The 15,929-nt window shown below is 48.6% G+C and overlaps 1 protein-coding gene across 2 annotated transcripts in view; it reads right to left on the bottom strand.

The window, feature by feature from the left end:
* Positions 1–1,079: 1,079 nt before the first annotated feature.
* Positions 1,080–15,929, bottom strand: part of ST14 (ST14 transmembrane serine protease matriptase) — a 35,984-nt gene continuing 21,134 nt past the window's right edge. For both annotated transcript variants that reach the window (XM_053366999.1, XM_053367000.1), the window contains exons 7-19: positions 15,368–15,605; positions 14,065–14,204; positions 12,960–13,057; positions 11,631–11,740; positions 10,183–10,313; positions 9,678–9,782; positions 8,365–8,472; positions 8,086–8,199; positions 6,687–6,809; positions 5,633–5,816; positions 3,841–4,115; positions 2,723–2,862; positions 1,080–1,935 (exon numbers count right to left, since the gene is read on the bottom strand). In XM_053366999.1, the coding sequence (XP_053222974.1) occupies positions 1,774–1,935; positions 2,723–2,862; positions 3,841–4,115; positions 5,633–5,816; positions 6,687–6,809; positions 8,086–8,199; positions 8,365–8,472; positions 9,678–9,782; positions 10,183–10,313; positions 11,631–11,740; positions 12,960–13,057; positions 14,065–14,204; positions 15,368–15,605 (1,928 nt within the window). In that variant the 3' untranslated portion in view covers positions 1,080–1,773. The remainder of the gene's footprint in view (positions 1,936–2,722; positions 2,863–3,840; positions 4,116–5,632; positions 5,817–6,686; positions 6,810–8,085; positions 8,200–8,364; positions 8,473–9,677; positions 9,783–10,182; positions 10,314–11,630; positions 11,741–12,959; positions 13,058–14,064; positions 14,205–15,367; positions 15,606–15,929) is intronic.

Raw genomic sequence — 15,929 nt, 5'->3', positions numbered from 1 at the left:
ATCAGGACACCTGGAAGTTGCTGCATGTCGTTTTGTTCTTCCCAGCCGCCACCTAGTTTAGAATCCTCCTTGCTCAAGGGGAGATACAGGATTCTGAGACACAGACTTAGCTACAGTGCCCTTCGGTTCTTAAAAAAGCCAGGATCTGAAATATTGAGGTCTGAGACTCCTTTCTATTCGTTCTCAACACCTGTACCCTCAGTCGGAATGGAGATATCTTTAACCTTTGCAAAAGCAACTGCTTTGCAAGAGAGGATTCCCCTTATGATATTTTCAGAGCTATTGCTGCCCAAAAGAGTGAAATCCTGAAGCCACTTAGGTGTGCACAGGCCACAGATGTTCCAACAGGTCTTCTGTAGGAGCCCAAGAGCCTCATCTTTCGTTTTAGGCTTTCCGCGTCAAAGTCATCAGTGCAGGTTTAGACAAGGTAGAAGTCAAGGCGGTGTCAGTTACATAAACTTGCAAGGAGAAGCAACAGTATTGCAGGATGTTGGGAAAATATAGTACTGACCCGAGGATATACACCTTTTAACTAGCCCATGGGCAGAGACATCTGCAGCCAGAGCCATTATCCCAGGTGAGGAAAGAGACACAATGAGCTCAAGGAAGGGAGGCAGGGAATGAAGTCTAAGGTGTGCCCCAGGTAGGCAAAGTTTAATGGGGCAGATGCTGGATACCCTAACCCTAATCCTAACCCCCTAAACACATTTTATGGAACCTGTGATGGAGCTTCAGGGGCTGAAGGCAGCCTGCCTGGATAGACAACCTGCTGCAACAAGGAAATTAAAACTTGGCAGATGGGAAAGGGCTGGATGGAGGCAAGAGCACCCGTTTATAATCCGGTTACCTTTATAACTGCAGAAATTTGCGGTTAACTCTGCATTTAATGCCGTAATATCAAGCACACCTTTTCGGGGGAGGTGACACAATACCAAGATGAAATAGGAGATTTGATCCTTTAGCCAAGGCATTTCCATCAACCCATCCACCTTTTTTGGGGGGGGGTGTTGTTAGCAAATGTATTATCTGGCAAGGGGTGATGGATAAAGACACCTGCCTGCAATATTAATATCGCAGTCTGGGAAAAGAGCACAGGAGACAGGCAACCTCTCCGATCAATGAGCTGCTTTGAAAAACAAACAACGCTCTGGGAACTATCCTATTCACAGGGGAAATCCTGGGGGGGTTTTGGAAGGGGGGATGAGAAGAGGAGAAAATAGAAGACGTCACACATGCTACAGCAGACCAGATGAGTCCTAAAAACACAGAACAATGTGTCATTTCATCCTCTCTCTCTCTCTCTTTCTCTCTCTCTCTCTCTCTCTCTCTCACACACACACACACACAAGTGGCCACTTGGTGTTCACTTAAGGCTACTTGGCCCTCATGCTGCCAACTAGTGGTCATTTAGGGGTACCGCACCTACCGGGCCCCTGCCTCAGGCGGCCTGCACAGGAGGTACCAGCTCCCTTGCAGATTTAAAGCAGGTTCACATTGAACTTATTTCAGAAAGCCTCTGGAGACAGAGAACATGAGCAGCAGAGGGGCGCTCTCAAAGGGGCAACTGCCCATCCAATCGGCCGCATACAATGAATCCAGGAGTGTCGCTGGTTTCATTTTTGGAGGAAAAAAAACCGAGAAGGAATTAGAGGAGCAAACAAGATTTGCAGAACCCCCTTCCTATCACAGGGGAATGTCTTCAGCTGCAAGCTTGATAGACCCAGAGACAGAAGAAGGGAGAGTCGTATGAACCGTCCCAGTCGCCGCAGCCGCCTACACGCCGGTTTGCTCATTGATCCAGGCCCGCAGCGCCGAAACACGAGTGTACATTCCTGGCTTGTTCCTCTGGGCACAGCCTTCCCCCCAGCTGACCACGCCAGCCAGGAACAATGTGTTGTTGGCCTCCAAGCTGACCAGTGGCCCACCAGAGTCTCCCTGCAAAGAGACAAGAGCACACATGCTCAGAAAGGGGACCTGTTTTCGTGACCCTTTGTCCACCAGCCCAATGAGCCGTTTCGTTCTCAGGAGAGACCAGCATTTGCACCAAATGGCCTCCCTGGTGCACTGTGGCTCTGGTGGGGTTCCCGTGCCCTTCAGTTGGGTTTGGGCACCTCCAAGGGAAGAAGCTGGGATTGCAAGGTGAGGCAATGATGCAGGAACGTCACCGCGAGCAGCAGAGCCTGTGGGCTGCAGACAACCAAGTTCTACTCAAGAGTAGATGCACTGATATCATAGTGCAGTTCTTCTTATTAAGAAGAGTTCGGATTTAGATTTGATATCCCGCTTTATCACTACCCTAAGGAGTCTCAAAGCAGCTAACAATCTCCTTTCCCTTCCTCCCTCACAACAAACACTCTGTGAGGTGAGTGAGGCTGAGAGACTTCAGAGAAGTGTGACTAGCCCAAGGTCACCCAGCAGCTGCATGTGGAGGAGCAGGGAAGCGAACCCCGTTCACCAGATTACGAGTCTACCGCTCTTAACCACTACACCACACTGGCTAGCTAATATGTTGCCAGTGCAGCACACTGCATGTTTTGTGTTGCCCCTGTTTTTAAGCTTTTCTGGTTTTATACAGTGATGCATTTTGTTTCGTCGAGTCGCCTTGAAACTTTTCACTGCAACCCCCCTCAATTAGTTAATGAAGTAAGTAAGAAGTCGGCAGGGCTGTATTCTGAGCTCTCCACAGCCACGGCCCCCCTCTCTCCCTGTGGACAATTCCTACCTGACAGGCATCTTTCCCGCCTGTGAGGACCCCGACACACATCATGCGGTCCGTCACATCATTGGGCACCATCAGGGACCTGCACACGGTCTGGTTGATCACACGGATTTCGAGCTTCTGCAAGATGCTGGCACCGTTTCCTGCAGAGGACCACAGAGGAGTTTAATGGGAGTAGGGATATAGTTTATTCAGGGTGCTCTTTTAAGCATTAAATAAATAAATAAAAACCAGCCCTGCTAAGCGTGGAATGGATTCTCCAATTACAAGTCACCCAGATGCACAACCCCCACAAAAACTCTTAAACGCCTTAAGAGATGTCATTGGTTCCTGCCCTCTAGTTGCATCAGGGTAGAAGAACTCAGAAGCTGCTGCTCCCTTTAATCCAAAATGTTGCCTATGATAACTTTTACATCGTCTGGAGCAACTTTATAAGATTATACAAACAATGAGGCATACGACATAATGGTGCCTATGGTCTCCAGCAGGATCTTCAGCTGTTTTCGGGCTACAACTCCCATCATCCCTAGCTAGCAAAGACCAGCGGTCAGAGATGATGGGGACTGTAGTCCGAAAACAGCTGCGGACCCAAGTTTTGGGGGAACTCTGGTCCACAGCATAGTTTGGCAAGCACAAAACACATATTTTAATTAGTGTTTGGTTCTTCTTTCCTCCCCCTTTCCTTCCTTCCTTACATAAACCCTGCAAGACCAGTACTGCTGCTGACACAATATATATTTTCATTAGTGGACAACAGTCAAAGTGACAGAGGTTATCGTTTTGTGCTTGTTAAGATTGTCCTTTTTATATATCTATATATAAAACTTTTTATTGCAAGACAACTTATATAAGAAACAGAAACAATTAGGACAGACAGACAACAGATTGTCATGATTTTAGCATATACACTCTTGATAAAGTCCTGTGGTGGATTCAGAGACGACTCTCTCGTTTTATCTTTGTGATATATATTTTAAATGTTGCCTCCTTCCACCAAACTGCAGATCTGCCCTTGTTTTACTTCCCTCGTCACCGCCTCTGAGTCGGAATCACAGAACTCTAGGACACCAAGAGTCGTCTAGACCAAAGGCCCAGGACCTTCACATCCCCACCCAACTCACCTGATTCTTGAGTGGCTCCCCATCCTGTCACCCAGAGGGATTTGCCAACAGGGAAGTCATGGGTGACATCAGGCAGGCAGATAGGCTGGATGTATTTGTTGAACTCGACCGGGCTGGACAGCTCTGCCACAGCAATGTCGTTGTCGTAGCTGGCATCATTGAAATACGGGTGGCGGATGACCCTCTTCAGGCCCCGCTGCTGAACGTTGCTGTTGCTCCTGTCCCCCTGGTCGAGAAGCCCCATGTAGGCTGTTATCGTCCTGTGGTCCAAATGCCTGCGGAGGAATGGGCAGGTAAGAAGATCAGAGGATGCTCTGTTCTTTTAGAGGGGGTAATCATTGCACCATGCACCCTGCAGCACTCAAGTTTGTGTTATACCCCTGAGTCCCAAGGAAAGTCGTTTTGGGGACTGCTGCCAATGGCTCCCTCCCCCCAAATGTGCCCACTGGCCCCAAAAGGTTGGCAAGCAGCGCTAAAACTCATCTAAAGAATCCCTAGCACAGGGGTCAGCAAACTTTTTCAGCAGGGGGCCGGTCCACTGTCCCTCAGACCTTGTGGGGGGCTGGATTATATTTTGAAGGGGGGGGGAAATGAACGAATTCCTATGCCCCACAAATAACCCAGAGATGCATTTTAAATAAAAGGGCACTCATGTAAAAACACTCTGATTCCCGGACTGTCCATGGGCTGGATTTAGAAGGCGATTGGGCTGGATCCGGCCCCTGGGTCTTAATTTGCCTACCCCTACCCTAGCACCTCACCTACGGCCTTTTGGTAATTCCTACAATGCCAAGGGTAAAAAGTATAGTCAGTCTGGTAAAGCACAATCTCATCTTGCACGCCATTAACTTGTGCGACTTCAACTATACACGGCTGGTTGAAGTCGCAGAAATTTGATCCAAGGAAGGCGGAGATCTTAGAAGCTCAATCTATGCTGGGTCTTCTTGGGTTGCCAAGTGTGAAAAGAGCTTAGAAGCTCTTTGCCTTGCTTGCTGGGCAAGGTCCCCTCAGCACAGGGGTTCTTGGTGTGCTGAGAATTTTCTCTCCCCCTCTATCGATTGCAGGGGAGGGGGTGGCTCCAATTATTTGGGTATACATGAATTTCGTGTCCATGCTGAACCCTTCGAACCAAAGCCCTGCATAAGATGCACCCGTGATGCATTGCAGAAGAAGCTTTGTCTTAAGAGAATGGTAGCTTCCCAAAATTATTTGCAAAGCCCACGATGGAGGAGAAACTGGAACCAGACAATTTCCTGGGTTCACAGTTTGTTTTGGTTCAGGTGTGCCAGCTCCTAGGGTGCAGGTGTCTTCAGCCCCCTCAGTATGTGCTAGCAAGAGGCTGGGACCCCTTGATGTTGAAGGGGCAGAGGATGTGGGGCAGTGTGCTTCAGTGGCTGGCTCCTCCTGAGCGCGAGAGAGGAAGCTGCGCTGAGCTCCACGTTCCGCCTCCTCCCAGTGTCAGGAGAGCAACATGTGCATGTTGTCACACATGTGCAACATGACCAGGTGCATGACATTGTGTGCGTGCAACATGTGTTACACTCATAACGGCACATGTGCCTCAATGCACACTGCCCCCCCTCCAATCTTGGGCACAAGACAGCTCCTGTTCTGGTTTATGCGAAATCTGAACAGAGACAAAACCTTAAAACGGCACCATCCCATGCTCCACTGGACTCAATGCACTCCCAGCACGCCGCGCAATGGACCCAGAAGCCTCACCCTCAGGTTCAAGCATATATGCAGAACATAAGCCAGTCCATTACTGGATAAATCCTAGATCTCTACCCACCTCCTCCAGTCATCCTGGAAGCAATGCGCTGCAGACACCACCCAATTCTGAGATATCAAGGTGGCCCCGCAGAAGTGACCGGTGTCCTTGGTGTGGAAGCTGACCTGCCACGGCCACTCGCCCTCGTCGGAGTCCTCCCCACCGACAATCCGGGACTGCTTGCTGTAGAAGCGCTTGCCGCAGTCTGGAAGGAGCAAGAGTCAGAACACCAATGCATGAGTAAATTTGCCTCCTGCGATCCCCAAGCAACATCACTCCTGCTTCTAGATCCTTATAGAAGGGGCAGGGAGTCCTTGGCCCCTTCCTGGTGCTGCTGAACTAAAACTCCCAGCATCCCTGCTCATTGGCCACACTGGTTGGGAGCTGTAACCCAGCAATATCCAGAAGGCCACAGGTTTCCCAGCCCTGCCTCCAAATGCTTCTGCAAAATTAACTGGCAGCTGGAGAGGGGTGTCATTGCAGGCATTTGCAAAACAGGCGAAATAGGCTTGCAGTAGGAACGCCTAGCATTTATATACTGCTTGAACCCTTGAAAGGGTTTCACATGCATTCTCATACTGTTACAACAACCCCAGAAGGCAGCCTATTGTTGCTCCTGAAGGAGCGTCTCCACCCCCACCATTCAGCCCTGACACTGAGGTCCAGCTCCGAGGGCCTTCTGGCAGTTCCCTCATTGCAAGAAGTGAGGTTACAGAGAACCAGACAGAGCGCTTTCTCGGTAGTGGAATGCCCTCCCATCTGATGTCAAGGAAATAAACAACTACCTGACTTTTAGAAGTCATCTGAAGGCAGCCCTGTTTAGGGAAGTTTTTAATGTTTGAAGTTTTATCGTGTTTTTAATATTCTGTTGGGAGTCGCCCAGAGTGGCTGGGGAAACCCAGCCAGATGGGCGGGGTATAAATAGTAAAATTATTGTTCTTGTTCTCTTTTACGTTTGTGACGTGAGTGACATTTCGGTCAAGTTTTCTTGGGCTGCTGACCCTCTGCTAGCTGTGCAAGAGTGCATCTCAGGTCATCGGCTTCCCAAAAGGTGACAGCTAGAACCATAACTCACTGCAATTGTCCTCGTCCGAGTTATCACTGCAGTCCTTATTCCCATCGCATTCTGGGTTCTTCTTGCTCAAGCACTGGTTGTTGCGGCACTTGTAGGTGTACGCTTTGCAGGAGACGGTGTCCACTGCAAGCAAATCACAGGCAAGGAGGCTCAGTGCCAGGAAACATTTAGCACAGCAGCATTCCCTGAGCTAAGCACAGAGAAATCCAAGTCCATAGAAGATCTTGCTTGCTTCCAGTATGAATTTCCCTGCTGGGAAATTCAGAGCAGAGCAGAGAGGGATTCCAGGACCTCTGCACATTGGTGCCCCTGGAAACTATCATCCTCGTGGGGAAAGGCTGTTTGCTGCTACGCATGTCTCTATTGTTATTCGTTTCACAAAATTTATGCAATGCTCGACTGTTTTGTTTTTAAACACCCTCAAAGCGATTTAAAAAAAAAAAAGGATAGAAAAATTTACAGCCCTAGTTTGAAACATACAAACATTGAAATGCTATAACAGATTATGCCAACTTTATAAGCATATCTGCATAGGCTTGTTTAAACAAGAATGTTTTTAGCAAGCACCGGAAAGAGCACAGTGAAGGCACCTGCTTGATATCAATAGGCAGGGAGTTCCAAGGGTAAGTGCTGCCCCCTAACACAGCTAAGGCACTGAGATTTCAGGAAACCAGAACAAATACTGGAACACTGGTGGAGGGGGGGTCGTCTATCTGTCTCCCCTGCTGCCAATGAAACCCCCTCCTCAAATTGCAGGAAGGCTGTGCTCTGCCTCTGGATTCTAAAACCAGACCTGAACTATGCAAGTGCACAAAGCGAGTTCCTCCCAGTTTTCTGGTTATTTCCTTTCATTTATTTACTAGCTTTTCCTCTGAGGGACTCAAGGTGGTGTGCACAGTTCTTTCCCCCTCCCCCTTGTATCCCCACAAAAACCCTGGGAGGTAGGTTAGGCTGAGAGATGCTGAATGGCCCAAGGTCACACCCAGGGAGCTTCATGGCCAAGTGGGGGAGATTTGAACCCTGCTCCCTCCCAGGCCGTAGCCTGACACTCCAACCATTACCCCACGGCGGTGCCGTCCCTAGCAACTGACTGCAAGTCCCGTTCTCAGGGCCTTGGCGTAGCAGGGGTTGCTGGTGCCCCCTGAGACTGGCAGAGTGGAAGGCAAAGAAGCCAACAGAGCTGATGATGGGCAGGGCCAACTAATTTGAGTTTTGTCTCCCTCCTTCTCCTCCCTGCCGAGTTCTACAAGGGCAAGAGTGAAGCTGACAGGCAGGGACTCGCACCCTGGAGAAGGAAGGCATCTGGGGGCTGGCAGAGGGCAGAAAGGGGCAGACAGGGCAACAGACCCTCCCAACCCAGTGATTTCCTACGGCTCCCCCTTGGTGCTAAGAGTCGTACCACGGCCACAGCTCCCCTCGTCGCTGCCGTCGCCGCAGTCATCCTTGCCGTCGCATTTCTTGCTCTCTGGGATGCAGTTGCCATTGCTGCACCGGATGTTATTTGCTGGACATTCTGCCCAACGGAAAGAGAAGCCACAGGTCAAAATTGCAAAAAAAGCAACAGCAAAAAGGCACCCACACAGATCCCTAGCACAGCAGAGGCAGCGGGAGGGGACAGCCCCACCTCCCCGGCCCCACATCGCTTTCACCAAGACCGCCTTTCCCAGTCCACACTCACTGCACTCGGCCTCATCGCTGCCGTCCCCGCAGTCGTCCATGCCATCGCAGAACCACAATTTCGGCTTGCAATAACCGTTCCGGCATCTGAACTGCTTCTCGGTGCAAGCTGGGAGGAAGGAGGCAGAGAAGCAGTTAAGAGAGGCAGCGCAACCTGGTGATTTACAGAGCAACAGGGCCCCACAGAGCGTCAGATATGGGATGGCTGAAGCAGAGTTTGGGAGAACCCAACGCTTCCACAGAGAGGCACCGATCCTGACCTGGAATCTGCGAGTCATGAAAGGAAGTGTGCAAAAAGCAGGAAAAATACACTGGTGCTGGTCCAGTGCTTGTCCTACTCAGAGTAGTCCCATTGAAATCTATGAACATGAGATTTTATGTCTGTTGTTTTGTTTTTACAATAATCTACAATTGTATATGGACTATGTAGACTGTCCTCAGGTCCTGTTTTGCAGAATTTTGTATAGCTTGCTTTTTTAGAAAAAAAATCCATTGACCAGTGGGTCTACTCTGAGCAGGACCAGCATTGGAGACAATGCTCTTGGGTTTTTTCCTCAACAGGAACAGGTTTCTGGAGCCTTTTAAGTTATTTATCACATATTTATCCCACCTTTTCCTCCAAGGAGCTCGAGGTGGCATACGTGGTTCCTCCCTACATTTAATTCCCCACAATGAACTTGTGAGGGAGGTTAGGCTGAGAGGCAGTGACAGGCACAAGATCACACTCAGTGAGCTTCATGGCTGAGTGGAGATTCAAACCCTGGTCTCCCAGGTCCTAGATGAAAGGCAGTGCCCTCTCTATGCTCTTTCTATGACAGATCAGGACTTGCCCTTCAGTGAAGCTATGCCATTCGTCTTTTGTGCCAAAAGGTCTGGAAACTACCCTTCGCCACAACAATTGAGTTTGGTGCTGGCCACAGAATTCACCACCCAGAGAATCATGGCTTTAATTTGCGTGTTTTTTTTTAAAGCAAGTTTCTAGACCATATGATGGCAAACATATGCATCAAAGGATGTAGAAGACATTGCCTGCCAAAACCTCCTAGGTCGGTGGGTGGGTTGGGGTGTGGAAATTGGGATTTCCAGGAGTTTTATACAGAAACTTTTTTTTTTTTTTTTTGGCACTCCCAACAGCTCATCTTTGGAACGGTTTTGCAAACCGTATGAGGCATAGTCAAATTTGCACACTTTCACTTGGTGGCAGAAACCAGATCCGCTATAATGCAAGATCAAGGCACAAAACATACGTAGCCCCGTTCCATATCCACATTTCCAAATTCTCTCAAGGGAACTGAGCAGAGGAGAAGGACTCACTGCAGTTTTTCTCGTCGCTGGCATCCGTGCAGTCATTGTAGCCATCGCAGCGCAGGGTCTTGGCAATACAGCGGCCGGTGTTGCAGGCGAATTTGCCTGGACAGGCTGCAAGTCAGAAATTGGGGTGAGGGGAGAGAGGAGAGGTATGTTAAGTCTTGCAAACAGTGCAGAGTACCAATTCCCTGCCTCCTTTTTCAAAGGGGTGTATTCTGTCTGCCCCACGGGAAGTCTCTTTCCCCTGGGAAAAGTCTCTTCCCCTTGCAACTGCTAAGGCCGCCTTTGGATGCAAGAGGCCGGAAAAGGAATCTCAGAAGTTACTTCTGAACGTGCAAAGGGAATGCGGTCAATAACATTTCTTTTCTCCTTCCTCCAAGCAGTGTACCATGCGATGAACCTCTTCCATGCCCTCCTTCATCGTTTAAAAGGTCCAAATGCTTTAAGTCTCTCCCCCACATCCGACCCACTCCCAGCACCTCACCCCCAACCTCACAGCATTCCCACTTACGGTCGTTGGTTTGGTAGGACATGAACTCTGCCGAAAAGCCGCTGTCTACCAATGAAAGATCCGAATGGAAACGGACAGAAATCTTGTTGGTTTTGCTCAATATTACAAATTGCTTCTTCTCGCCGCAGTACCTGAAGGGATCACACGGAGGCAAGAGAGCCAGTGAGAGGAGAGGCGGTCCTTTTTTAAAGACAACATCATTCCAAACACAGACACTGAGGTGGACAGGGGTCTCCCCATTCCTCCCCACCGTAAGAGAGCAAGCCCATTGCACAATACAGTATATACAAGACCAGTGACTGAATTGCTCCACTAAGGAGCTGGTTTCCCTGAACAGTGTGGGAACCTAAAGCTCTCTCCAGAACCTCCTTGTCCCATCTGAGCCTGCTTGTGCATTGAGCTCAGCCTCAGATGCTCTGCTTTCCACCCTGTCGCCATTAGACGTTCAATGGAGAGCATAGCAGACGGGAGCTTTTTAGTGGTAGCACCACAGCCAGGTTTTCTGAAAACCTATTTGTATATATGCCTTTGCCAACTCTCACTATGACTCCCATCATCCCTGAGAGCTATGCCGTCTGGGGCTTTTAAAATGAAAGCAGTGCTCTTTATGTTAAACAATTTGCCGTTTTCAGCTGTTTTAATACACTGTTTGCCATTCCTCTTTAAAACTGTACATTTTGTTTTGGTTTGGTTTTCTAATTGCTTTTATCAAACACTTTCTTGGGTTACAAAAGCACACACAGCGTCTCTGCTTTCAGTTCATAAGAGTCCTTTTTGGAACTGGTGTCTTCAATGCCCATTTATTTCAGAGCTGCAGTACTCTGCAGATATTTTCCAATTCAGGGCCGCAAACCCAGTCCAGCCCCACTGCCAGCAGCAGCAGCAGCTGGCAAGAGAGGTGCCACTACAGCATCCCAGGGGATGCCAAGGCCATGTGGTGCCCCTGAGCCACGCTGACCTTGACCCTGCCCTGGCCTAGGATGGGACCCTGATGCCTTTGGGCAGGAAGACAGGTCTCTTTCCTGCCAACATTCACATTCCAGCTCCTTCTAAGAAATCACAGCCTCAGTGGGTTGGGGGGTCGCCAGGTCCAATAGTTAGCTCTAACTTTAAAAAAACCCCAAACACTTGAGCTTATTTATAACATAACCAAGTATAACAACAGCTGCCAAATAAAACAAAAGCAGAAACTAGACCTAAGCACAGCGGAACAAATTTCCATACTAAAATCCAATGTGATAAATTAATACAATAAATTGCAAATTGGGTTTACATTATCCTTTTTTCCCCCCACCCCAAAACATTATATAAAGGCTCTGTTTCTCCATAAAGGCATCGCCTTGTTGTCTGCCCTCTCTATTTCTCACCATCTATGTAAACCTAGCCATGTCCCAGATTTTAGTTTCACCCCTTCTCTCATGGCCAGTTTTGGCACTTAGCTCTCTTACTTGACGTTGTTGACTTCCACATAGTCTTTGGGGCAGGAATTGAGTGGGATGCCAGGCTCGGCAAGGAAGAAGTTGTTGAAGCGCACCTTCGCTCTCTTATCTGTGGGGACCTGAGGACAAGATGTGGGTGGTGGGAAAAGAGATGAGGGACTCAGCTACACCCAGTTAATAATGTCATTGTAACTGCATTATAAACATGTGACACCAGAGGGCGCTGTAGAGCAGCCCAATTCGCCTATTATGAGCTTTAGAACACATTTTTTTTCTTTCTATTTTAACTTTACAAAGTTGTTATTGTACTTCACCAGATCTTAACCTATTACAGTATTTGTAAGAACGGATTCCAGATATCGTTGAATTTGTCCATGGCAAGTTTGTGTTATTATGCAAGTTGTTGATATGTTGCGAGTTTATATGTCTTTGATCCAATTGTAGAAGGAAGCTGCAATTGTAGAAGGGAGCCTCAACCTCGGCCCTCCAGATGTTTTTGGCCTACAACTCCCATGATCCCTATCTAGCAGGACCAGTGGTGAGCGATGATGGGAACTATAGTCTCAAAACATCTGGAGGGCCTGGTTTAGGGCTTTAAAGTCAGCACCAACACTTTGAATTGTGCTGGGAAACATACCTCCAAGCTACTTTGGTAACAGAGCATCAGATTAAAAAGAACAACCACCAGCATGTATCTTTCTTGGGAGCAACCAGAACCTAAGAGCAGCCTGACAGACCAGGACAATGGTGCACAAACTCCTCGTTTCCCCACAGCAGCCAACCTGAGCACATGCTTTGAAAACTGGAAGCCAGTAATACGGAAACAAGTGCTAACACAGCATGGAATTCCACTGTATTTCCGGAAGTGGCTTTTACGTCATATGGGAGCTCAAATATACAGTGGTACCTCGGGTTAAGTACTTAATTCGTTCCAGAAGTCCGTACTTAACCTGAAACTGTTCTTAACCTGAAGCACCACTTTAGCTAATGGGGCCTCCTGCTGCTGCCGCGCTGTCGGAGCACAAATTCTGTTCTCATCCTGAAGCAAAGTTCTTAACCTGAAGCACTATTTCTGGGTTAGCGGAAATCATGGAAATCAACAGTAAGCGAAACGTTGGGGTAATAGAATGGGCTGCCCATGGGAATGCAGCCGTCTTCTGTTTGTTAAATTGTTTTGGGTGGTTTTCAAAATTTATTGATACGGCGTGCAAACTGCTTTCTTCCCCCAACACACGCGCACACACAGCTGCGTGTTGCAAGATGCTTTGGTCCCAGCTCGCTGTGCAAAGGCAGCAGTTAAACTAAGTCAGGTCCAAGTAAGAAAGGAGCCGCTCTTACCACTATATTCCAGACACAATCCGTTCCAGGAGGATAGTGGGCTGGGTAATAAGGAGAGGAGAAGGTTCCGGATACTGCCGTCAAATCTGCGCCACAATCTAGAATAAGGGGGGTGGAAGCAAACAAAGGAAGTGAGCCCTACTTCTGAGGCTGCAAGGACAAGCCGACAGGAAGAGAGACGTGGGCAGAACGTCCTTAATGAGGGTAAGCCGGTCTCCGGAGGTACCAGGCGGACTCTGAGGCCTGGATTGGACTCAGGAGACCAATTACACCTCACCTGTTCACATCTGTCCTCTGACTCAGCCCCATGCGCATCTCTTGTTAGAAGGCATCGTTAGAGCAGCATCGAGAAGGATGCTATTTATTGCCCAGTTGTTCCAAGACAAAAAAAGGGAAAATTATGCCCCCGTTTCTTCCCTCTTACAAAAGGATGGATTACCCACAAAGTGATTTTCGGCCGTAGATGCTTTTTAACCCAACCTTCTCCTCTTCTGCTGTAACTCAATCTTCCATAATCAGGGGTGGGGAGCCTCAGGCCCCGGGGGCAGAATGTGGCCCCTCCAGGCTTCTGCATCCGGCCCCCTGAAGTTTCCCCAGGTCAAACCCCTCACTGCCCCTGCACACACCAGGAGTTTTCACCTGGCAGGACTGTGCCCTCAGAGCGTGACTCTTGCTCAAGGACAGAGAGATGTGGGAGCGCAGAAACATGCCTACTGCACAAAGGTAAAATTCACATTCATTGCTCTGCCTGCAACAGCATGCGGCCCTTGCTAAGTTTCCCAGATGGGAATGTGGCCCTTAGGTTAGAAAAATACTATATATTCGTGAATGTAAGTGGCCTTTGCTTTTTAGCAGGGATTCCTGCATTGCAGGGGGTTGGAGTAGTTCAGCTTTTCCCAAACTTGGGTCTCCGGTTGTTTTTGGACTACAGTTCCCATCATCCCTGACAACTGGACTTGCTAGCTAGGGATGATGGGAGCTGTAGTCCAAAAACAGCCGGAGACCCAAGTTTGGGAAAACTGAACTAGAGGATCCTTAGGGTTCCTTCCAACTCTACAATGTTATGAATGGATAGACAGACAGACAGACAAGAAGTGACTCTTACTTTTTTTCTTTGGCATCTGGAAGAACTCTGCCTTGAACCCGGGATACCGCTCTGTGGCATCTGTGATCAGCATGACCAGGAGAACATTTGTAGAGGAGACAAAGGTCAGGTTGTAGGATGGTCCATAGCTGCCACACAGCCTGGGAGAGAGGAAAATGCCAAGTGGTGAGTGAGGGGAAGAGAAAAGAGAGTCAACCACCCAACAGCCACTCTTTGCAGCAGTTTCTCTTCCGCCATATTGGAAGTGGGCTTAAGAACCACAAAGTTCATTCGGGAGACAAGCAACGAGAGCTACGGTTGCTCCCAATGAATCCAAAGCCCACCACAGTACCATATCCTTGCGATTGGCTCCTCCACCTCTTGACACTGGATCTGGGGGGCACCAGGAAAAAGCTGCTCTTTAGCATTTCAACCATTTGCATTTTAACTATTAGAAGGATGCCGCATAAAAAAAAAACAAAGACTCCACTGTTTTAATGTTAGCTGATTTTAATCGAGCCATTGGCACATTGCATTGTAATCTGTTTGCAAGGAGAAATGAAAACCTCCACTGCCTTGCGGGACATCTTCGGAATAATAGTTATAATAATAATAATAATAATAATAATAATAATAACCTTGCTGGTACCTTTCCTGGGAAAATCAGAGCCTCACTAAGTCAGGTTCCTATTGGAAGACCGGACAAACGCTAGAACATTAGCAGTGGCAAAGTTTTTATCGGTGGTTGCAAGAACCAATGATCCCTATCTTTAAGTCTGAACAAAATGCTTGTTTAACCTGGAGGTAGGCTGTCTGAATTGTGCATTGCTTTGTAACGATTTGTTGGGTCTCTGGACCGTAATAAAGATTGATTGATTGATTGACCTATACCCTGCCCACCTGGCCGGGCCTCCCCAGCCATTCTGGGCGGCTTCCAACAGAATATTAAAAACACAATAAAAGATCAAACATTAAAACTTCCCTAAACAGGGCTGCCTTCAGAAGATAAGGCCAAGGAGTAAACCCTATACAAATCCAGAGTGGAGTCCCTAAGATGGTTGGATGGCGTCTTGTACCCTTCCTTCAGGCATTTCCTGCAGCCAAGCTGGTGCCAGGCTAGTACTGCTCTGCTTTTGAACCTTGTACCTTCTCTGCTCCTGAGCTGTGGCCCTTCTCTCTGTACCATGAAGAGCCTTTGAAACTTAAAAGAGTTTCTGTTTTAAGAACAGAGGTTGAGCCACCGTCTCCTTCCAGGCATGCCGCGAACGCTTGCTGCCCCTGCGCTTCAGAGGATTCATTCAACAGGGAAGGGCAGCCGACTTACTTCACCAGCGCATGGGCTTCGACGGGGCTCAGCGTGTCGTACACCTTGACAAAGTCGTTCCCCACATTGCAGGGCTCCAAGTCGAACGTCGTGAAGGTCAGGCTGATTACGGAATCGGCGTCGGCTCTCAGGACCCAGAGGCATCGCGCGTTGGACGGGTAGGCGCTGTTTGGGAACCCGGGCGTGGTGAAGCTGGTGACCACGCCCTCTTTCGCGTGCAAGGCATAGCTGCAGCTGTCTGAAAAGGTGGGGGGAGAGGGAGGGAGGACGAGGAGGAGGGGGTCTCAATAAGGAGAGTGCAAAAGCAATGAAGGACCAGGCGGTGCATTTCAAAGAAAGTCCCAAGAAAGAGTCCAACAAGGCAGGATACTAAGTTGAGGCCAAATAGTTTAAAAAACCCCACCATGTTCACCAATATCCTTGGCTATTATAGGGGGAAATAAACGCTCCTAAAACATGATTTTTTGGGGGGGGCACGAAATTTAAAACTCTTTCCCCTCATGTTAAGAAGAGGACATTTTCACAATGCTTGGGGTATGCTTTTGGTTCCCCCCTCCCCAAT

The sequence above is a fragment of the Podarcis raffonei genome, chromosome 15 (assembly GCF_027172205.1).
Source record: "Podarcis raffonei isolate rPodRaf1 chromosome 15, rPodRaf1.pri, whole genome shotgun sequence".
Classification (NCBI taxonomy): domain Eukaryota; kingdom Metazoa; phylum Chordata; class Lepidosauria; order Squamata; family Lacertidae; genus Podarcis; species Podarcis raffonei.
The sequence above is the reverse complement of the archived record's forward strand: the minus strand, read 5'-3'. Positions and strand labels throughout refer to the sequence as shown.